Source organism: Brachycentrus maculatus, unplaced genomic scaffold (genome assembly GCF_059751285.1).
Source record: "Brachycentrus maculatus isolate JH-2025_06_01 unplaced genomic scaffold, ASM5975128v1 h1tg000144l, whole genome shotgun sequence".
In the NCBI taxonomy this organism is placed as follows: Eukaryota; Metazoa; Arthropoda; class Insecta; order Trichoptera; family Brachycentridae; genus Brachycentrus; species Brachycentrus maculatus.
The window spans coordinates 2,922,332-2,947,375 of record NW_028280897.1 but is presented as its reverse complement, the minus strand read 5'-3'; the positions used below and the strand labels follow the sequence as shown (position 1 = coordinate 2,947,375).

Sequence of the window (25,044 nt, the reverse complement as noted above, 5' to 3'; positions counted from 1 at the left end):
GTTCTTACAACTGTAATGGAAAAATGAAATAAACTGTTGAATATGTAAAGGTAATTATTAAAAAAAACACAATTACGATGCCCTCCAAACCATTCTTCGTTCATCTCCTGGAAAGCTCTCTTGATGTTGGCCCTCAGACCCTTGGGCGCTTCGTTGGTAACTTTCACCGAGTTCTGCAGCACGGAAACTGGGAAGTCATTGGAAGGCATCGAGCTCAGGTACAGTCTGAACGCTTCGTGGGGCGGAATGGGATCTGAGGATAATCGTTGAACAATTTGCTCCAGACTCAACATCCAAGATGCGGCCAAATGGCAGTTCTGAAAAGAAATAAAAAAGATTATTACGTACATTTCAATACGAATGTACCTAATAAATACCGGAATGTACGGCTTTCTTTCTCCTTCTCTCTGCGTTATAAAGATATAACGCAGAGAAGAGAAAGAGAGCCTTACATTCAGATGCTATGGGAGTGGAGCAAAGCAAAAATTTTGCATTGTTGTATATATTTTGACATGCTCTCTCTCTCTCTCATTCTCTCATATTAAATCACTTGTTGAGATATTTCATCTCTATCACGTGTAGGAGATTATTTACCTGGAGGAATACCCAGTCCCCTTTGTTTACAGCAGAGGCGATCATCTTCTCGGCGATGGGACCTTGGCCCTGTCCAAGGGATATGGACTGGACTCGGTCCCTGTAACCGTGTTCGGTGGCAAACTTGTGGAAGGCCCCAAACGGGTCGGAGCCCGAACTCAAAATGAACACCAGAGGTGTCAAATTGGACATATCTTTATACCTGCAATCGAGAAATATGTATTATTAAAATAGTGTAGCGATGAATCTAATGAAACTAATGGAGATATTTATTTTTTGCATCCGAGTGAGTCAAATAAAAGGGGAATGGAATATTGCACGAGGAACTGAGTGCATTTTCTTTAAAAGCCAATTTTTTCCCAGACTTAATAATAATATCAAGTGAACTAGATGTGAATGATCAAATGAACAGTGAATTAGATGAAAATATACTAACAGGTTGTTTAACGAAATGGCAGAGCTTTCTACAAATGGTCTTCCTAAATTGACACTGACATATTCAGTGATAGCCCCAATCAACGCTTCCGGCTTGAGGGCTTTGAACAGCACTAACTTTTCAAAATTGTCAAGATGACTGTCAAAGTCTACTGAAGACTTTGTGACCGCTTCTCTGATTATTTTGATATCCTGAAAAGAAAAAGAAAATTCACTGAAAAAATAATCACAATTGAAAATAGTGAAATTGTAAGACAAATAATGTTATGGCAGATTCAGCTAATAACTATTTGTAACGGTTTTATCTTTGAATGATGATTTGAGATTCAATAGGTTAGTTTATCTATTATTTTTCATTTATTGATTTGGCAGTCATTTTGTGGTAACATCTATCAATTTTTAATATAAATTTCACTTGGTGAATACCACTATTTTGAATATAAATAATAATAAACTCTAATTAACAATATGACAACAGCAAAAGTCCCCCCCCCCATTGTCCATGGTCTCGATGATAAAAAATAAGAAACAGCTTCATTCTTCAACGCCCCGAAGATGAAACTCTAAAATTGAGACTTAACTTCACAAACGGTGTTTGAAAATGATGCAGAATGCATCAAAATACGTGTCACAATAGTGAATTTACCAAAAAAAAATTAATATAAAAATTAATAAAATACTTTCTAGGTTTTTCATTGTTTACATTTTTGTCATGTTTTCGGATTGATCCGGGAAAATATGAAGTGTTTTGCAATTTTAGAAAAAAAAAAACAACAAATTATTTAATAAATTTTAATGACACTACAAAATGATGGTACAATTTCTGGTCCACCTAATAAATATGTTACCATACCTGAACATAGCTTCCGATAGATATCCTGATGACATTTAAACAATTCGCTTTTAATCCTTTAAAATGAGTGAATGCATCATCCAAGTGCTGCACAGCCAACCACATGGCATCAGTGAGGCCCGGAACAAGGGGCTTCTTCTCAGGAACCTGAAAACAATGGTAAATTCTACGTTTCGTATTTCTCTCTTCTGGAATTCCTAGAACTACAGGGCAGGAGCCTGTCTCCACACATTGTGATACTATGCGTTGCCCAGTAGAACTCCAGTCAAGTCTAGGAATTGGTTGGGCTATAACTCTTTGCAATCTTTCCAAGCTACATTCCCAGTGATCAATAATGTCTCCAAGTAAAGTATCTCAATGGATTTGGTGTTTTATTGGAACTAACTGTTTTAAAAAATCAAAATAGTGCACTGAAATCAGTTAAAGCGAATAAAAGCCTAGTAGCGAAATTTATGAGGCGAATGTAGTCAAAAATAGAAGGTGAGAAAGACCGAGTATATCAAATACTTGGGCATAGTCAAGTCAGGAGTCGGAGGAGATGCATGAGCGTGGAAGAGGCGAGGAATGTTTGCAAAGACAGCGTGGTGTGACATTCTATTCTCTCTTCCAACGTTTGCAGAGAAATGGAGTAATTTTCAACACACCATATTTAGTCATAGAATACAATGCTAGGATTGTAAACAATGTTTGTGAACAAGAAGCACTCTGAGCTAGTGCAACCGTTCGCACTCTTGTCATCAATGGAAGCGAGTGTTCAGCTGAGTGCCGAGTGTGCCCTTTCGCGGTTCTTGCAAGCAGGTTTCAGATAGTCGGAGCGCTCGCTCAAATAAAACAAATGGCCTGCGCAAAATAAAATAGTAACTCACAACTTTGCTCCCCACGGGTCCTCTCAAAAAGAACAGCCAATAACTGTCCGGGATCAGATTAGCTTGTTGGAAAACGGCCATATTCAGCAGGAAGCTAAACACCAGCTTGTGCTTCTCAAACAGCCCTCGAGAGATGTTTGTATAGACAGAGTAAGTGATAGCTTTCAGCATATTTATCAGGTGTTCCTCAAAATCCTTACTTTTCTCCATCGTTTCAAGTACACTGCTAAAAACCTGAAAAATATATATATGACAATAAATATATATATATGACACTCTCCTTATCATTCATCATTCACTTTGTGTAATATGTACCACATTAATAAACACTAATTCCTGACTACCGAATAATTCATTTAATAAATATAATTTTAATAATTCAAGGGGCATAGAAATTTTTCATGATAAAAAAATTGTCTTTGTTTAGATAAACTAGAAAAATTAGAAATTAGTAAAGCAATTAATAAAGACTTATCCATAGTAAATAACCAACTAATTTTAACTTCAAGTCCACTTTTAAAAATATTCCCATTGATATTCATTTGTGTTGTTTCTCTTTGTCAAAATTTTATTTTTGTATAAATATATAGAAAATAATAGAACCCTTATCCGCACCCCAATGGTGCATAGGGCACTGCATTATATAAACACAGTGTTATTTTGATCGTCAACACACAAAGGAAAGGTGATCAGCCCTCCGCTTCAGGTACCAGTCCAGGGTAATATTGAATAAATATTAGAGTGAAAAAATCACTTATATTTATTTGACCCCCCCTGGAAATCGAACCCGGGACCTTCAGAATGGTAGCCGAGCGTGCTGACCATTACACTACGGAGGTGGACAAAATGTCTGTATAAATGTCAGACCGTAATAATTTTATTTTAATGACCCGATGATGGAATGATTATTCCGAAATCGGTAGTCACGAATTAGTATTAAACAAGGTATTACACAAAGTGAACGATGAATGATGAGGAGAGTGTTATATTACCATACCACAAAGTTAACAATGCTTTTAATATACAAAATAGTATATGTTTATTTACATGTGTATGTTAGACATTTTTATGAAAATACATAAGATAAAGAAGAGGACTGACGTGTTGGAAATACTTGAGTGAGAACTGGTACATTGGATCTATGGTGCTCAGCGTTGAGACCGCAAAGTACAGAACGGCGCCCCGAGTCGCCACCGGCCGGTACTTCTCTCTCGCGATTGAGATACTCCTTTCTGTGATCTCTGAGTCTTGTAAACGGGCAACAACAATGGCCGATGTTTCCTACAACAGGCAGAGATAGTTCAATGTTCCTGCCTCGACCAGCAGACAAGCACGACACGGTCAGCTACCAGATAACGGTAGAACATAGATGAATATCGCGGACGAGCGTGACGTCACCACGCGGAGAATGAGACGACCCGTTAAATAGACAGACAACAAGGAACTCGGTCTTCTTCTCTTGCCACCAAACCACGTCTACCGCCAGTTGTCGTTAGCATCATAGTGATTTCCATGAAATATTTCAAAATAAAGTGTAACTTAATCACTGATCATTCTTTTGTATTAATGCAACGTAAAAAGGCGATTCAGTTGGCTTGGCCATGTACTCTGCAAGCAATTAATTCCAATTAACAATATAACAATGACTAAAGTCACCTCCTATTGTCTATGTTCCCACTGATAAGAAATAAAAAAAAAATTAAAAAAGAAACAGTCCCTACCTCCTCTTTGTCCTTCAACGTTCCAAGGACACAACTCTAAAGTTTAGACTTAGCTTCACATACGGTGCTTGAAAATGATGCGGAATGCATTGAAACACGTGTCACAATAGATTTTAAGTAAAAGTGGTATTTATTAAGTAAAATTCAAGCATACTTTCAAGGTATATCTTCTAATTCTACCAAATAACATTTGTGGAGTAATATTTGGTTCTACTTGCCATAGAGAAAGAATACCACACTCGATATTATAGGCAGTACTGTAATCATGTATACCTTGCTCTCGTTGAGGGTCTCTATCAACTCTTCATCATCGAGGATGTTTCCGGACGAAGCGAATAACATTCTCAGGATTTTATCTTCAATGGCGAGTAGCTGCATCTTATCATTGTTAATCCGGGTGATAAGTTCTGATCTCTGCATTTCCAAGTCGGGTCTTTCTATCCTGACCACTTCACTACAATGAGACATCATTAGAATCGGGTACATAGAACACCAATACTGAACAACATTTTGAGTGTGTCCAAATACTTGTTCACAAATCTGGATTATCTCCAATTATGGAAATGAGATGTCAAAAAATAATATAAACAATACTGAAAATATACCTATGTATTTTACATCGATTTCTAATCCAATACTTATCGAATTTCATATATGTTAGCATTCTTGAGGAACACATACTCCCAAGTGATAGTCAACGTCAGAAGACCTGACATGACACGTGAAGAAGAAGAAGAGCATATTTTAAGGTTTTACTGGCGTGAATATAGTTCGATTTTTTATAAACTCGAAATTCAAATTCAATTTTTTTTTTTGTATTTTAAAAGCAATATTCACTTTGTGGTGTGGTCCGCCTCCGTATTGTAATGGTCAACATGCTCGACTACTGTATTGGAGGTCCCGGGTTCGATTCCCGGGGGTGGGGTCGAATAAATACGAGTGATTTTTTCACTGTAATATTTATTCAACACTTCCCTGGACTGGTACTTGAAGCGGAGGGCTGATCACCTTTCCTTCATGTGTTAATGATCAAGATTATACTGCGTTTATATGACGCAGTGTCCTTTGCACCATCAGGTGCGGATGAGGGTTTTAAGAAGAAAAAGGTATGGTAATATAGCACTCTCCTTATCGTTCATCCTTCACTTTGTATAACGCCACTCAAAAAGCAATATTCACTTAGTGGTATGGTAATATAGCACTACTATCCTCATCGTTCATCCTTCACTTTGTGTAACGCCACTCAAAAAGTCTACTTCGCAACAACCGTTTTCGGAATAACCATTCCCTTAACAGGTCAACTTTTTGAATTACCTAATATCCAAGTGACTGAAATCTAGCCACGGCTTATGCAAGTTCCTATCTCTAGTTAGGCTCCAACATTATAAATTTTATAGTGTTTTTATAGTAAAATGTAGTGAAGTATATGCAATTGAAGTTATATTGTTATGGAGAAGACGTTGACCACCTTCATCGATGCACTTTTCCGCTATGCCTTTCAAGTTCTCCCACACTCTTCTCTTCTCCTCTTCTCATTCACGAGAATATTTCTCTGAACATACATAAGGTCTCGCATTAATGTGGACAAACCTACATTAGAGGAACCTAGAGGTCCACCTGATCTCGGGGCTTTATTGTGATGTCTGATGATTTGTGAATTTTCATCCATGAATTACATTAAATTACCACTTTAACCATTAACTACCTAAAGACGACTAGTTGGCTTTGCGCTGCCAAACGTTAGCGACCAAACACCCATTAGTCAGTTTTTCTACCCAACATACTAGAAATAATTTTCATAATTACGCAAATCACTATGTTGATTTCGGATTTGAACTATTCATTTGAAAATGATATTAGCTATGAACTAAAAATAAAATAAAATAAATAAGCACTATTACTTGTGAATAATTAAAGAAAATACTTCGTTTTTTACCACTTGAGTTTTATTATAGACTACATGTTTCAGAAGTTAAACTTCCATCATTCAGGTCTGTATAATAACTATTAATTATTGTAACATGTCTTACCACAAAGTTAATGCCGAAACAATAAATAAAATATTACTTGTGAAAATGTTACGTTTTGAAGAGAGTATTTTTAATAAATACAAAATGTTTCTATTGTAGAATGAACTGCCACATTATTTTTTGACATCTCATCAAAGATGAAGAAGAATATGGAAGTCTGGGCATTTACGGGGCTGACGACCGTCATAGGCTGGTTTAAGTGATCACTTTACACACGTAACATTCACCAATTCTACCCATTATTGACAACCACACTACTCAAATTCTTGGAAGTGCTATATATATGAACCATGTATCTCCTGTAATTGGAGATAATCCAGATTTTGTGAACAAGTATTTGCTGTCAAAATGTTGTTAACTGCCACTTGTTAAATCATAAATATTATTTTATGAACTTGAGTGAGTATTCATTGAAAAAATCATAATAATCGAATGATTGCTACGGAAATTATGATTTTTTTTTTGAAATGTGCTGAAAGAGAGTAAGGTGAGGATCTATAAAACCTGCGTAAGACCGATCTTGACATACGGCACGGAAACAAGAGCCGACACCGCGAGAACAAAAAGCCTTCTTAGGACATCGGAAATGAAGACTCTACGACCCATTGCAGGTCTAACACTTCGCGACAGAGTTAGAAACTCAGATATAAGAAAAATCTGCAATCTTGAAGATGTTGTGCGATGGGGAAGAGAAAGAAGACGTTTTTGGAGAGATCATGTGAGAAGAGCGAGTTCGGATCGAGTGGTGAGGGTGGCAATGGACAGCAGCATAGGTGGGATCAGACAACAGGAAAACCACCAAAACGATGGAAGGATAGCCGGTCTTCCACCTCCCAGGAGCGACCCGAGAATGACAGGACCTAGTCCTAAAAGAAGAAGAAATGTGAATTATTTGCTAGGTAGTACAAATTTGCATGGTATTTGAGGAATCTTAAAAAAAAAAATCATAAGTCAATAAAGTGTTAAAACATACAGAGTAAATCCACCCACAAGCGGGAATAGGCTTATAGAGTTGGAGCCTAAGTAAGGGGCATGGCAAGCGGTGTTGCATAAGCCGTAGACAGATTTCAGTCACTTGGATGTTCGGTAATTCAAAAATAATTCACTATCACTAACCTGTTTTTGTTTGGTTTGAAAATATTGCTTCATGACAACAAACTCACAATTGTACATTATTCTGCGCAACAAGTGTAGCAAATAAGGATATATCTCACGCTAAAAGCTGATCCTCCAAGCCCAGGAGTGTGACGGTGAAGTTGACGATAGTCACTTGGATGCAAATATCGGGCAAGTAATGCGGATTGGCCAACTTTGTAGTGATGTATAGTTTGAAGTTTGGATCGTATTCGATGTCTGTATCGCCCAAATGAATCAACAAGCGTCCGCCCTGGAATATTTATTTATTACAAATTACAGCATCCATAATATTGTTAATCCTCAGGAAATGTACCCACTCAATATTTTGAGTGTGCCCAAATTTCTGTTCACAAATCTGGGTTTGGTCCAGTCGGGAGTTATCTTTTAAGTTAGGTGAAGAAGAACAAGGAGGTCTGGGTATTTATAATACTTTTGTGATAACTTTATGCACATAACCATTCTTACCCACGATTGACAACCACACTACTCAAATTTCTCAACTTTTTTATCCTTCAATTAACACCTTCTTTCACACATGAGCACTTATCACTATCAGTTGTTCTTAACACCTTAAACGACCAAACACCCATTAGTCGGTTTTTCTTCGACCCTACGCACTGAAAATAACTCTACAATTATGTACGTCTTTATATCAATTTCAAATATGAACTATTCATTTAAAAATGATATTTTATAGGATCTAAATTATTTCAAAATAAATATGCATTATTATTTGTCATAACTTTATACACTACAGACAATATTTTTGCACTTGAAATTATAAGTAAAAAATGTGGTATTGTGATTCATTTCAGATACATTTTGTATTTATTAAAAATATTGTTTTCAACATGTAAAATGTTGACAAATAATAGTGCATATTTCGATCACTCCTTTCAAGAACGTCATAATTAAAAAATTGACTATTTTCAGTTGTGCATGTTTTCGGAATGCCCAGAAAATGTACTATATCCCAGCAAAAGAGGTATATTTTTAACTTAATATTTACCCGCTACAGGGCAGAAAGTGTTGTTTTTGCATTTTGAATAAAAGGTATTGTTTGATTATTTTTTTATATTTATACTACATATTTTTCAAATGGTGAAAAAACCTTTAGGCTTTACCTGAAAAAATCTGTTGCACATTAAAAAGTTCAGTAAGTGGCTTGATATTTATTTTTAATACATTGTATTATATTTTTTATCTTTAAAAACGTTCTCCTGAAAAATCAAGTATTTGATTTATGACGTTCTTGAAAGGAGTGAGCAATTTATTTTTTAATTCTTAGTTCCCAGTAAATATCCTTTTCAAATAGTTCAAATTTGAAATTATTATAGTGATACACATAATTGTGTGAATTTTTTCTCAGTACGTAGGGTAGAAAAACCGACTAATCAGTATTTGGTCGTTTACGGTTGGCAGTGAAAAGCCGACTAGTCGGCTTTTGGCAGTTAATATAATAAAAATCATAATAATCAAACGATTGGTACAGAAATTATGAATGTATTTGTTAATTACTTGTATTTTTGCTATTAGTACAAATTTGATTGGTTTTTAGGTGAATCTTTAAAAAAATTGTCAGTAAATAATGTGTTAAAAGAGAAATATATCACCTGTACAAATGTACACTTCTGAAGAATGGGAGATAGCGTGGGATCGAGAGTTTCCGCTATTTCCTCTATCAGTACGGGTCTTCCAAGTCGTATACTGTTTTCCATGATTCTAATGTAGTTTCCATCCGTCAACTTCACTATCTGTAGTTGATTTTCTCTCTCCATGTTTCGGATCCACCGGTTTGCCTAAAAGCAATTTTCACTCGTGTTAATGGACTTAACATTATTCAGTCAAAAACATAATGCGTTTGACAACAGATGGATCAGCAACATAACCCAATCAAAAGATGAGATATGTAAGATAAGAATAAGAATGGGTGAGAGTGATGTAATGATAGTACATATGGCTCACTCCTTTCAAGAACGTCATAAATCAAAAAACTTGATTTTTCAGGATGTTTTTCAAGTTTAAAAATATAATACAATGTATTAAAAATAAATATCAAGCCACTTATTGAACTTTTTACTGTGCAACAGATCTTTTTAGGTAAAATCTTAAGGTTTTTTCTCCATTTGAAAAATATTTAGTATATTTAAAAAAAAAATTCAACAATACCTTTTCTTCACAATGCAAAAACAACAATTTCTGCCCTGTAGCGGGTAAATATTTAGTTTAAAATATGTCTCTTTTGCTGTAGGATATAGTACATTTTTTGAGCATTCCGAAAACATGCACAACTGAAAACTGACGATTTTTGATTTATGACGTTCTTGAAAGGAGTGAGCGATGGGGCAGCAGAATCAAAGGAGTGAAAATTTTCACTACAGAACGCATATAGAGACTATTGAAAAAGTATTTTGTATATTAAAAGCATTCTCAACTATGTATGTGGAATGGTAATATAACACTCTCCTTATCATTCATCGTTTACTTTGTGTAATACCACTTAAAAAGTTTCAGTGGTATTACACAAAGTGAACGATGAATGATAAGGGGAGTGTTATATAAAGCAAGTATTGTCACCGCACATCCATTCTCATAAAGTCCACTATTTCATTTGACAACAAGCAAAGCAAGATTCGTCACCACCCACTTTGGTCCCCCGCCCGGTCCTTTCAACCCATACAACCCTAACCTATTTTGACAAATATTCTTAGTGCATGTTAGACCTCAGCCTTTAGTGCATGTTGTTCTGCGATCCTCGGTGCATGTTAGTCCTCGGGTCGACCAAAGATGCGTGTGATTAATATTTTGTGTAGTTGTAAGTGTGTGAATTGTACTATCGTAGTGATATGTAGTATTGTTCGCATGCTAGTGTAGTGATTTTCCTGGCGAAGAGACGAATATGTCTCCAAACTGGTAGATGAAACTCTCTGTGAGTGGTTGTATACTAAAATTTTGCAGATATTCTCTACTCTTGATAAATCACAAAGGTAAAAGGAATTACTTCATAAACCTGCGAAATGGTAAGACAAAAACACAACTCAAAGATACAAAGTCAGGGGCGTGCATTCCATATAATATTCCTATCCTAATTTACCCGCGTGACATATAAAACCGCAACCAGTACCTACCCTACCTTATTAAGTAGTACCTAGCTTACCTTACTACCTACCTCTACTGCCTACCCTACCTTACTAAGTAGTACCTAGCTTACCTTACTACCTACCTCTACTGCCTACCCTACCTTACTAAGTAGTACCTAGATTACCTTACTACCTACCTCTATTGCCTACCCTAATTAATTCTCTGTGCACGCCACTGTACAAAGTGATGTGTCGAAATGCACCTGATAATATATTTGTTCAGCTATTAAAAGGTTGATACGATCGGTTCAACACAAACCTGTTCTTGGGGGTCAATCATCAGAGGCCACCTTCCAGCCTTGGTGACGAGAATGCCATTCTCAACAGAGACATTATCCCTCGGTAATCCGGCAGTATTCCATTGCCTCACCGTGTATGAGTCGGATAACACCAAAGTCATGCTAAAAATATACAAAATAAACTTGTCAAACAAGAAACGCTTTGCTTGGAAACCGACGGACATTATAATCAAGTTATAATAACACACCTTATGCGGGAAGTGAGCTCTTTAGTCCGTCAATCGGGAGACTAATTACAATATCAAGTTTTGTGGATAAATGAAAGTAGACTGAATGGAGTCAAAATGCAATTTTACAGAGGAATGTGCGGCAAAACGATGCATGATAGATGTTAGAATGGTGAAATAAGGAAAGAATGCAAAGTCAGATACGCATTATCAAAAAAATTAAGAAAGGAGTGTGGAAATGGTTTAGACATGTGAAACAAATGAGTGAGGAAAGAACGGTAAGATAATGTATGAGGCGAATGTAGTTGGAAATAGGAGCAAAGGCAGACCGAGGAAAGCTTGGCATGAACAGATTAATTGAATCAAAACATTTTTTTTCGTTTTTCAACTTTGGAAATGATTTCTTACATTTTCTTGGCAACTTAGTCGTTGTTTTCGCATGTACTACAAGTTATGTCAACACGTTTTTGAGATTGTTTAAGACACTCAAATCCTTTTTTCGTTATTTTAATAATAGTTGTCCAATTCTGATATTTTTCGACGGCGGCTTCAAAGATGGATGTATCAATAGATAAGCGGACAATCAATGTCCAAGCATACCACGAAAACTCAAAAAGACGTTGCAACCGAGGCTGGAGCAAGTTTAGGGATAGTCAGTGAAATCATAAAAAGCATTGAGGAGTCAGGGGATATCTCAGTGAAGAGAAAGGGGAAATGTGGCGCAAAAAGGAAGAGAACTGAACGAGATGACCAGTGATTACTGATTTCTAGTTGAAATGACTGTCGTAAAACCACTGTGGACCTTACGCAAGAATTAACTGGAACTGGAGATAATGTAACTTCAGTGACTGTTCGTCAAAGACCCTTTAAAGTGGAAAGATCAGCTCGGAAGCCTGTCAAGAAGCAACTTCTGACTGACAATGAGGGCAAAGAGACTGACTTTGGTAAAAAAAAAAATGTGGATTGGATGATAGAAGATTGGAAGAGAGTACTGTTTTCCTTAGAGAGGCATTTTATCGTACAAAGCCAGCAATTCCGCTTCATTCATAGAGGAAACAAAAGCTCAACTTTTCTCACATTATTGAAAACACCAAACACCCTCTCAAAAAATGTTTTGGGGGTGTTCATCGTATTTTGGACCAAGACCGCTTGTTTCAGTGACTGCGAGAAGTGTCAGCCAATTTTACAGGAAAGGACGCTACCAGAGATACAAAAACAAAGGTCAAATAGTAATGTAATATTTCAGCAGGATTTACCCTCCTGCCACAAATCCAAAAATGGTGAAATTCTTAACAGAAAACCAAATAACTATGTTGGAATGGCCAAGAAATTTACCAGATACAAACCCAATTGAAAATCTATGGGGAATCTGTAAGAATTGGCTCTTAAAAATTGATTGCGCTACGGTAGAAAAGCTCATTTTGTCCATAATTCAGGTATGGTTTCGAGATGAAAAAATGGCATCCACGTGCCAAAACCTTATAGAATCGATGCCAAGAAGAGTGCATGCTTTGATTTAGGCCAAATGAGATCATTTTAAATAATTATTTGTGATATAACTAAGATTTTACAAAACTTTTTACGAAAATACAACAAAAAAAGTTTTGTTTCAATTAATCTGTTTGATACTGTATGTCAAATACTTGAAAGCAGTCAAGTCAGGAGTGGAAACAATCGGCGGGTATGCATGAATGCGAAAGAGATGAAGAATGTTTGCAAAGACAGAGTGGTGTGGCGTACTATTCTACCTACCCCTGCGGGTAAGCGTCGTGATGGTTAATTAGTTAGAAAAATCACCTGAAATTTTGAGAAATGAGTACATTTAGCTCATTGCACTTATCAATCCACTTGAGTAACAGCTCCTGACGGTAGTTGGTGGGGAATGCACCAAAATAAGCGACACATCCTGAGCCGACAATTATATTCCCAGTCGTGCACTCCAGCTCACTGCTCATATTCTTAAATAATAAAAGATACACAACATTCTGAGTGTGTCCAAACACTTGTTCACAAATCTGGATTATCTCCAATTATAGGAGTTATTTATCATATTATTTCAACATATATGAAGAAGAATATGGAAGCCAACTGGTCAAATTATAAGCTTAAATAACTTTAACTGGTCAAATTATAAGCTAAAATAAAAAATGAAAATGGTATTTTCTAGCGTTTCTCAAGTATGTGTAGATAATCCAGGATTTGGACTTCACATACAAATGAAAGAGTTTCTGCTTAATAAAACACTTGCTTCATCCCACCATCTAGTCATATTGAGTTCAAGAACTGTGTATTGAGTTTGAACAATATATCTAGAAGTTCCATGAATTTGAGTACACTACTTAAATTAAAAAAAAAAAATGAACAAAATTAGTAACTAATTTGTTGTTCCTTCTTTTTTTATTACTGCTTCAATACGTTTTGGCATGGATTTTTCCAAATTTTGTGTGCAGTCTAGGGGTAAAAATTCAAACCACACTTTTCTGATGACGTTTTTAATGTTTTCCTTTGACGAAGGCTTCATTTTATTTATTTCGATTGCCTTTTTATGCCACAAGTTCCTACCCCCTACTAAAATAGTCCCACCAAGAATGTCAGTACAAGATCTTGGATGGTTTAATTAGACCAAGGACTAGCACCTGAAGCGGAGGGCTGATCACCTTTCCTTCATGTGTTAACTATCTAGATGACACTGTGTTTATATGATGCAGTGCCCTATGCACCACCGGATGCAGATGAGCATTTGAAGAAGAAGAAGAAATTATTTTAATATAAAATACGCAGTCCCGCCAAGAAATGTTAGTACAAGATCCGGGATGGTTTCATTAGAGCCAGATACCAGATGATTGAGGGAACAAACGCCAGAGGACGCTCATGCCGCGAATATCTTTGTCACTTATACGAGGACATATGAGGGTTTCGCAAAGCAGACCTGAGTGACCGGAGTAAGGAGGTGTAATTTGTCACCTTGACAGAGTCCTCCCAGCGGGACTGCTCGTCGGCCAGCGCCTGCGTGAGCTTGCCAGCGCGACACAGGCGCGCCTCGGCCAGCTCCAGGTCGGCTTGCAGCACGGCGCGCTCCGCCTCCATGCGGCCCAGCGCGCGCTGCATGCCGGCCAGCGCCTCCTCCACCTGCTGCAGCTGCCGCTGCTTCTCGCGCAGCACGCCCATCACCGCCGCCATCTGCTGCTCCGCCTCCTTCTGCCTGCGACCAACCCCTCAATTAGGGATAAGCTTTTCACTCGGAAAAAATATGCATGAGACTCTCGCGCGTGAAACTTTTTCTTCTTCATCTTCTTCAAACCCTCATCCGCACCCGATGGTGCATAGGGCATTTCACCGTATACACACAATCTTATCTTGATTGTCAACACATGAAGGAAAGGTGACCAGCCGTCCGCTTCAGGTACCAGTACATGATAATATTGAATAGTGAAAAAAAATAACTTGTATTTATTTGACCCCCCTGGGAATCGAACCCGGGACCTCCAGTACGATAACCAAGCGTGCTGACCATTACACTACGGAGGCGGACTTTTTGAGGTTCTAGTAACAGTCGATTTTATGCATTCTGCTCTTTGCATTTGTAGTTACCTTATTGCGGATTAACACACTAAGTACGGGAAAGGTATTTCTACCCGTTCGGTCAATTGATGCTTAAGGACGGGAAGGGTATTTTTACCTTCTGCGCCGGCCTAATTTCAGTCAGAAAAAAGGAATTGTTTAATATTTTGTTTATATAAATATTATGTACGAATCTCCTTGTTAAGGTCTAAACTATATGTGCGTAATTATCAAATCAATTATCAAAGGGGTCCCCCTTGCAATGGGATTTGATAATTCCCATTGCAGGCGTAAAAAAAACACCCGTTTAAAATGTCATAACATGATGATTTAAATATAAAAATATGCGGGAGACTGTCGCGAAACTATTTTTTGGTTCTAGCAACAATTTTATGCAATTTTATACATTGCTCTCTTTGCATTTGTTGACCATTTATCATTTCAGGATTATAAAATAATTATGACAATATATTTGGGGTCATTAAGTATATATGTAATATACTGTCATTGACAGTATATAACATGTCAACCACAGTATTCCTTTAATTATTTTATTTAATTCCGCCTAGCTCCAAAATCTATATTTCTTTCTAAAGTAGTTTTTTGTATTTTTGTATTTTTTTTTTGTTTTGAATATTGAAAGCATTAACTTTGTGGATCATATTGATATATTATTTCGAGAAATAAAAATACTTTGTGTTCTGATCCACTCACATTTTTATTAACCAACTAGTTTCGGCAACAACCTGTTGCCCTCTTCAGGGTTACATTTATTAATAATAATTATGTAATTAATATTTATTAATTATAATAAATGTAACCCTGAAGAGGGCAACAGGTTGTTGCCGAAACTAGTTGGTTAATAAAAATGTGAGTGGATCAGAACACAAAGTATTTTTATTTTTCGAAATAATATAGTTTTTTGTAGTTCATTTGTAGCCTCTTCCTTCATTTCACATGTCATGCAATGGAAATGGTTTACTAAAAAATATAAGAAGTTGTACAGTATGAGTGCGAATAAGGGTAAAAAGAAGTTGTAACAGTGCTTACTTGATTATTTTGGGTTCCACAACGCGGAACACCTTGGCGTAGGTGTCCACGGCCCGCACCCACAAGCACATAGAGCGACATACTTTGGACACCTTCACAACAACGTCCGGCTCAAAGTCCTTGTGGTCTATGTACATTTTAATCTTCTTCAGCATCGCATCCTTTATGTGATCCTTATCATAGTCTTCCAGATTCTTCAGGAAATTTGAATCACCGAGCACTTTCTTAGCCGAATCCCAGTCAGTTCTATCGACAATTTTTTTGTTGTTGAAATTATTGAATATACAGCACTGGACTAAATAATAAGACTAAGGAAACATTTCAAAGGTCATCTCTGGTGATTTAGAGAAGAGATTCATTGTTTCATTGATATCATCCACGATATACATACTACTTTGTTGGTGACATCTATGGTAGAAATTGAAAACTTATTTAATAAAGAAATAAGTTTACATAATAAGAGATGCCTGTAAGTATCATTTTCAATCTTTATTAAACTTATATTTTAGACCAGTTTTTAGTTTTTTTTCACAATATGTTGAATAAAAACTGTTTTATGGTGTTTACATCTTTGTTCACAAATTCTGAATTTTCTCTACTTAGAAGTTATTTATATCTTTGAGTCTGGGCATTTACAGGACTTTCGACCTATCGTTGGCTGGTTTAAGTGATGACATTATCACTGTATAACATTTAACATTCTACCCATGACTAACAAGCTCATTACTCAAACTGATTTAATTGAAAGGATCAATTGCATGTTCCTCCATCGGTTGAAATTAGTAAGTTTTTTTACTAGCAGAAGCCTTTATAAAATGTATGTAAGATTTTTTGTCTATGATATTTTTACATACTAGCAGACGCTAATTTTTATTCATTATTTTGTTAGCCCTGTGAATGCCCGGATTTCCATATTTTTTTTGTAAAAAAAGGTGCCTTCTCTCTATAAAGATATCAAATATACAAGAATAAACAACATACTTTGCTCCAAGTAGCAGGCAGACGGGTTCCATCACAAATTTGACAAGAGCCGGAGGTTTCTGGAACACTCTTAGTTCATTAATGTCAGCCTTGTTCAAGCTCTTGAGAGCATTTTGGGCGGCCTCCATTGCGGGCATTGCCAGTTCTAGATCCCTAGCTGCGTCATCAGCCAATTCTTGAGTCGCTTCTGCTTGGATCTATTGTACAAAGAGACAAATTAAACTTGAGAGATCAAAAAAGTAAACACGCCTTGTACCAAACAGGCATTTTCAAACACCGAATGAGAAGCTAAGTCCAAATTTTAGAGTACTGTCTTTTGGACATTGTAGGTTGAAAAGGGGGTAGGAACTTTTTCTTATTTTTTATCATGGACAGTGGGAAAATAGACAATAGGGGGAAGGGGAGGCTTGATAATGCCATGATCAAGTATGTCTAATAATTGGGTGTGCTCAGGTCAGCAAACAGAATAATCGGTGGGTATGTATGTGGAAGAGGCAAAGACTGTTTGCAAATATAGAGTGGTGTGGCATTCTATTTTTTTCTGCCTAACTCTGCGGTGAAGCGGCGTGACGGGTAGTTATAAGTTAGTATTTACTTTTGCGCTGGCTTCATCTTGAAGAACAGCTATCTTCACTTTGTCTGCTTCTGCTTCTTCTAATTTTAACTTGGACATCATTTCCTGCGCTTCCTTAGATTTCTGCACCAAAATCGGTTCCATGCTCTTTACTTGTTGCTCCATCACGCCAACCACATCGTATGTTTCATATAGTTTCTGCAATCAAAATATCAAACCGCTATCAATAGCCTCAACTGTATTAGGCGATCTCACAAAAACCGGAGATCACCATCCTGACTACTTCACACAAGAGATCCAAAATAAAGTGAGACTAGAACAAATGAATTACAAACAAACCAAAAGTGTTTGTAATGAATTTAAGTAAAATTTGAACCTACCGTTAATCCATTTGCAATACGAGCTCTGTTTTTCAATATCTCCTGTCGTTTCTTGTCCAACATTTCACAATACAGCTTTAATAAATCCAAATAACTGCTCGGCGTTGTATAGAAGTACCGGTGAAGTTCTACGTACAGTCTCTCCGTCATGACTTCCACACTCTTGAACAAACCAGACAAAACTGACATCACTAATTACACACAAATGACAAAATTTGGACTCATTTAGGCGTGTCGAGTGGTACTTCGTAATATCCTTTTTTGTTATAGTAAATACATCAAAACCTAGATTTCACGTCCCCGGATTTAAGCTTTTCCCGCTAAATGCGAATAATTATCGCAGTCCTGATATATTTTAGTACATTTATTACTCGCTTTTACATTCCCAACCCCCCTCCCTCCGGCAATTTACATAATATTCAAAATATGTTAGTTACGCACACTTGACAATGAGTCAAGAGATTTTAAAAGAGTGTTTGGTCAGTGTGCGGGCCAGCAATGTTCCCATTGGCGGTTCCATCATTTGTGAAAAGGCGCTGCATGTCAAAAATTCGATATTCATAGGTTTACTGCATTAAATGAATAGATAAGTTGTAATAAAGTACATTGAGGGTCTTAAAACCTATTATTCAAGCATTGGTGGCGTTCAAGGAGAAACATTAAAATGTATATACACAGGATTGGAAAAGAACCACACAAAAAAACAAACTATTCTACATGTTTTTTTTTCAATAAAAATAAATATTTTTTCTAATATCCTCTATTTGCGTTTTCTCTCCATTTAGGTTATTTTTCTGTTACCGATATCATAAACCTCACCTCATGCATCAAGACGCAGATTTCAGCCAACATGGGGACTACCTCGGAGGAACTCTCCATTGCCCCCAGTACCTTGGTGGCTACCGTGAGCAGCGCGTCGGGTGGCCATTTCACAAACCAATCAATGGTGCAACAATTCACGATCGAAGGGAACATGCGGCAACGACGCCTGAAACAACAGATTGAGAGTGAGTTTCGTAAATTATCACACTTATAAAAATGCGTACAAAGATGAGATATAAAAATAGCAAATCAAATTGTAAAATATTTGAATATATTTTATATAGTATGTAGAGAATGCATTGCGATTTATTTTTTAGTTTATTAACATGTTGTTGTGTGGTTTTGTTCATCAACCCCAACCCTTATTATGCTCTGGCAGTCTGCCGCCCGACCCTCAGTATACTAATTACAAGTAACCGCAACACTCACTTCCAATCTATATAATGTTTTTTAGTGTCTTCAGCGTTCTACTGAAAGTAAGTAAATATAATTCTTACAAGCGTCCTCCGCTCTCTACCAATAGTATGAAAACCACTTTAAAGCATTTCCTACAATGTTTTAATATATGTATATAAATATATATATAATTGATATACTTTCACATAAAATAAGCTAATTCACTATTCTATTCTACCCATGATTGACAACCACACTACTCCGATTTTTGCAACATGTATATGTATACTATAATTGTCACATTTTTTCATACGTGAGTTCTCGGCAGCATCTATGGTTGAGATAAGTAAGTTTCTTATTTAGCAGAAACCCTTATGAAATTGTAGGTAAGATTCTTTTCGAATTATTTTACATACCAGGAGATACTTGAAACATGATTTTCAATCTTTATGAAGCTTATAATTTGACAATTGAATTGAAATATCCAATGATAATAAACCCGTATGTAGTTATATAAGTCCGCTTCCATAGTGTAATGGTCACCACGCTCGGCTACCGTACTGGAGGTTTTGAAGAATGAATGATAATAAAGCAGGCTATGATAGGTCATAGGCTCTGTGAATACCCAGATTCCCATATTCTTCTTCATGTATCTTGAAATGTCAATTAAACCCAACAAAAAGTACAGTGGAACCTCTCTTAACGAGTCTCATAACGAGTAATTCGGAGCAATAATAAATAAAAAGTTGCTCCGTTAAGAGATTTTTCGCAAAGTGAGTTACAGAGAAAGTAAAAATCCCTTTTTCCCAATACTAACTTGTGCGCCAGTCAAAACATTGAATGTTCCGCTTAATGAGTAAAATTCGGGAACATATTATTATTAACATTCACCTGAATACATCACCCACAGGACTCATGCAGATGCAGAGATGAAGTTTGGCCCGGATCTTGTTGATGAAGAAAGTGAAGACACCTTCCCGGTCGTTGGCATTGGCGCCTGCTTCCGCAGCGGGGCCCCGGCACGCCAGGATCACTTTCTCGTAATCTTCATTCTCAAATAAGTTGGGAACCTCTCCTGCATATCGCAGCGTAACCATTTCATCATAATTTAATTACAACATTTTGTTGAGTGTCTCCAAATACTTCACAAATCTGCATTATATGGAAGATATGTTATTAGATGAAGAAGAATATGGAAGTCTGGGCATTTACTTGTTCACAAATCTGGATTATCTAAGTATTTGGACACACTCAAAATGCTCTAAAAAGTTAACTGGTTAAATTATAAGCTTAAAATGCAAATGGTATTTTCAGGCATTTCTCAACTATTTGAATATAATCCACATACAAATTAAAGAGTTTCTGTTTAATAAAAAGCTTGGTTCATCTCGCCATAGATGTCTCTAGTGTAGTCTATCGAGTTCAAGAACTCTGTATCGAGTTTAATCAATTCAAGGTTTGTTAAATAGAAAAGGTGAATTTCAAATTATTTATTTATTCATCAATATCCATTTTCTCCCCTTTACAGTAATCCCCTCAGATATAACACTTATGCCAGTGCTTCTTCCAATCCTCGAAGCGACTTGTTATACTTTTAACTGTGCAACAGATCTTTTTAGGTAAAACCTGAAGGTTTTTTCTGCATTTGAAAAATATTTAGTATATTTAAAAAAATAATTAAAAAATACCTTTTCTTCAAAATACAAAAACAACATTTTCTGTTAAATTAAAAACACTGATTTATTGAGTCTACTTAATTGTTTTTAATTATTTAAAACATAAAGATAAAATTTGTGACAATTGTTTCGCCTTATTAGGGGATTTGCCATATCAATGGCATAACAAGGCGAAACAATTGTCATCACTTTTATTTGTGTTTTTATAAATACAATTTAGTACAATAAAAAAATCAATGTTTGATTTTAATATTTAATATATAAATAAACCAGTCCCTTTATGTTACATAATAAATAAATAAAATATAATATTGAACTTACCCATTGAGTGGTTGAATATCAAGACATAGCTGTCATTAGTTTATATCAAAGGTGAGAAGTTCCATTTCAAAGAAATGATAGTCAATTGAGTGTGCCCTCACCGGAATTGAGAATGTTGTTGATATCTTCGAGGAACTCTTCCTGAAGAATCTGGGTGTCGGTGAACAAAAATACCGTGTCCTCGTTCTTGACACCAGTGTTCATGTACAGACTGCGGAGGTCGTCGTGGAAGGATGTCATGTCGTAGTTCCTAGTCAGCTCCATGCCAAAGCATCTACAAAACAAAATATTAATAATAAAAGCATTACTCGCAAAATATAATTCCACACTAGAGATTTTTTATACTTATTTCAAAAAAATATGTTTGAGAGGGTTAAAAACTGTTCTCAAATATGAAAATTTAAATCAAATAAAAACTAAACCAATTAAAAACACGCAACTAAATCCACCTAATTTTCTACCGTCTTGCATATTACTTAGCACACAAATTTATTCGCAGAGAGTTCCAAGCGTTGAAAGTTATTTGATTCTGGTCAACTAATAATGTTATCATTTTATTTTTTTGACATATCATCAAAGATGAAGAAGAATATGGAAGTCTGGGCATTTACGGGGCTGAAAATCGTCATAGGCTGGTTTGAGTGATCACTTTACACACGTGTAACATTCACCAATTCTACCCATTATTGATAACCACACTACTCAAATTCTTGAAAGTTCTATATATTTGAACCAATTTTGAAACATTGTTATTGAATCACTAGAACTTCACTACAGACATCTATTGGTGAGATGAAATCTAGATTTTGTGAATAAGTATTTGGACACACTCAAAATGTTGTGAACTAATAAAGTAAGAAATGAAGATGTCAAGAATAAAAAATAGATGATATAATCATGGATCGCTTGGCAGGACTCAAGTGGCAATGCGGGACATATTGCAACACAGCCCCACAAGATGGACTTCAAAAATTTGATGGAGATTTTGGGAGAACAAAAGAGGCGCCGGAAGACCCCAAAAGAGAAGGTATGATGACAAAGCTCCTGTAGGGGGTAGAAACTAGCTGCAAACAGCAACCGACCGAAAGAAATGGAAGGCTATGAAAGAGGCCTATATCCAACAGTGGAGAACAGAAGGCTAGAGAATAAGAAGAAGAATAATGTCTTCTTACTTGTATTCGTTAATGTATGATGCTAGCGTGGCCAGGCTCCGGCGCCCAGAGCCCCCTGGGCCCACGAGCAGGGCGTGCCCCCTCTCAGCGCGCAGCACCCGCGCTATGCGCACTACGTGTTCCGCTGCGTCCGTAAACAGGACCAACTTCATCTCCGCTCGGGCCGTCGCATTGTACTCCTCCAGGTAGAACTGGAAACAGATGTCATATTGGCAACACGCAGCAATGTCCGGGCTCATTGGCAAAACACAAACGAGTTTACACTAATATTATTTATTTGATTCGGCATTAACTTTGAGGAATTACATGTGATTATTTAAAAAAAACACATGTATTATACCACTTATTGAGTTATATTATACAGCTAATTTCGGAAACTACAGTTGCTTTCATCGACAGGTGAATAGTAAAACTATATGAGTTTATAAGGAAAGTGTAAAGAGTGCAGTTGGTGAGTAGTTGAGTGATGAACACGAATTTAGATATTCCAAAACTCAGTCTCGCTGCAGCGTTTGGCGCTGATTGCAGTTGAGTCGTTTTATTGTTTGGTAGATCCGTGTGTATACAATTACAATAATTGACTCTAGATACAAGAAACGCATTTATCAATTGATAGGCAGCATCAACCGGGAGATTCTCGCAAACACTCGTAATTTGCCTTAGATGATATAAAGATGCTCAGACTTCCATCTTCTTTCATATAAACGATAGATGTTTCATTTCAAGTTGAGGCGCCTTTAATATTACTACTACTACTGACTCTTATCCGCACCCAATGGTGCATAGGGCACTGTGTCAAATTGATGCAAAGTTTATTTGATCGTTTATTATATGAAGGCACCAATCAGAATAATATTTAATAACTATTGTAGTGAAAACATGCATTCATTCGGACGCTCCTGGGAATCGAACTCAGGACGTCCAGTATGGTAGTGAAATGTGATAATCAATTCACTATAGAGGTGGAAAAAAATAAATTAATGATACCCAAAAGAAAAACTGTTAGCCAAAAGTTCTAAATAGCTATTAACCTGTTGACCGGGCAGGACGCATAAATACGTCAAACGCAAACAATATCGGGTACGGGTAGGACATATGAATACATCCTTGAAATATATGTTTATTATATTATATATATATGGACGTATATTTTTCCAACAACAAAGGTATTAGTCATCCATACATGTCTCGACATGAATTGAAGACACGGAGTGAATCAGTATTCGCGCCCGTTACAAGTTGCGGAATTGGACAGCGGACCGCCCGGTTAACATGTTATAAATAGTAAGGGAAAAAATGTAATACATAACTAACTAACTAACTAACCATCACGCCGCCTCCCCGCAGAGAGAATAGAACGCCACACCACTCTGTTTTTGCAAACATTCTTCGCCTCTTCCACGTTCATGCATCTCCTCATACATACCCGCCGATTGTTACGACTCCTAACCTGACCACTTTCAAGTATTTGGCATACCTGATCGTGCCATGTTTTTCTCGGTCTTCCACTGCTCTTTTTTCTACTTACATTCGCCTCATAAATTTGTTTTACCATTCTTTCCTCACTCATTTGTTCTACATGTCCAAACCATCTCAACACACCTTTCTTAATTTTATCGATAATGCTTATCTCAGCTTTGCATTCCTTCCTTATTTCACTATTCGCACATCTATCATACATCGTTTTGTCGCACATTCTTCTGAGAGATCGCATTTCGACTGCATTCAGTCTACTTTCATCCTTCTTTTGCCAGATCTATGTTTCACTTCCATACATTAGAGTTGGAACCGGGACTCCGTTGTGCACTGCCAGTTTAGCATCCGCTGATAGGTTTTTATTTGCTAAAACTGATTTTAGTGCACCATTCACTGTGTTCCCAGCATTCACTCTCTTGATACTTACATATAGAATAGACTTGAGTTGGTCGAGATCTTTGATTTCTTCGTATATCCTGTTCTCCTTGGCAGCGCCATAATTTAAGAAGTCGCCAAAGAGCAAAAGCGGCGGTTTGGTCAGTATGGCGGCTTGCTCAATCTCCATTATAGGTTGGCCAAAGTTGCTCATGCAAACTTCAAACATTAAGTGGTAGAAAAAACTCCTGTCTTCTACATTTATTAGACGGTCGTGGAATACCCTCAGGCATTCGTGATAAAAGAGTCTGTCGGAATACAAATATTATAAGGATTAAAAAAGAAGACTGAATGCAGTCGAAATACGAATGTGGGGCAAAACGATGTATGATATTTCGCTCACTTCTTTCAAGAACGTCATAAATCAAAAAACTTGATTTTTCAGGAGAACGTTTTCAAAGTTTAAACATATAATACAATATTTAAACATAATTATCAAGCCACTTATTGAACTTTTTACTGTGCAACAGATCTTTTTAGGTAAAACCTGAAGATTTTTTCTCCATTTGAAAAATATTTAGTATTGATATTAGTAATGTTAGTAAATAACCACTCACCGACTACTTCTGTCTACCGGTTTCGAGACGTACCCGTCTCTTCGTCAGGACATACACTACAATTTAACAATCATGCGAACAACACTACACCACACCCACACACATGTTTGACCACAAAGTAAATGCTTTGAATATAAATAATAATATTTAGTATATTTAAAAAATAATTAAACAACACCTTTTCTTCAAAATGCAAAAACAACACTTTCTGCCCTGTAGCGGGTAAATATTTAGTTAAAAATATGCCCCTTTTGCTGGGATATAGTACATTTTCTGGGCATTCCGAAAACATACACAACTGAAAATTGTCGATTTTTTATTTATGACGTTCTTGAAAGGATTGGCGATATGTTCGAATGGTGCTATAAGGAAAGAATGCAAGGCTGATATAAGCATTATCC

At 36.5% G+C, this 25,044-nt stretch overlaps 1 protein-coding gene across 1 annotated transcript in view; it reads right to left on the bottom strand.

Moving 5' to 3' along the window:
* Positions 1-25,044, bottom strand: part of Dhc16F (Dynein heavy chain at 16F) — a 79,338-nt gene that overhangs the window by 8,416 nt on the left and 45,878 nt on the right. The window contains exons 37-57 of the mRNA XM_088260973.1: positions 24,079-24,334; positions 22,176-22,366; positions 21,105-21,277; positions 19,898-20,081; positions 18,608-18,776; positions 17,789-17,950; positions 17,430-17,606; positions 16,835-17,031; positions 15,854-16,099; positions 14,207-14,444; positions 13,040-13,200; positions 11,036-11,177; positions 9,250-9,435; positions 7,714-7,886; positions 4,743-4,923; positions 3,850-4,029; positions 2,749-2,982; positions 1,883-2,029; positions 1,031-1,221; positions 595-796; positions 77-317 (exon numbers count right to left, since the gene is read on the bottom strand). Of these exons, the coding sequence (XP_088117099.1) occupies positions 77-317; positions 595-796; positions 1,031-1,221; positions 1,883-2,029; positions 2,749-2,982; positions 3,850-4,029; positions 4,743-4,923; positions 7,714-7,886; positions 9,250-9,435; positions 11,036-11,177; positions 13,040-13,200; positions 14,207-14,444; positions 15,854-16,099; positions 16,835-17,031; positions 17,430-17,606; positions 17,789-17,950; positions 18,608-18,776; positions 19,898-20,081; positions 21,105-21,277; positions 22,176-22,366; positions 24,079-24,334 (4,031 nt within the window). The remainder of the gene's footprint in view (positions 1-76; positions 318-594; positions 797-1,030; positions 1,222-1,882; positions 2,030-2,748; positions 2,983-3,849; positions 4,030-4,742; positions 4,924-7,713; positions 7,887-9,249; positions 9,436-11,035; positions 11,178-13,039; positions 13,201-14,206; positions 14,445-15,853; positions 16,100-16,834; positions 17,032-17,429; positions 17,607-17,788; positions 17,951-18,607; positions 18,777-19,897; positions 20,082-21,104; positions 21,278-22,175; positions 22,367-24,078; positions 24,335-25,044) is intronic.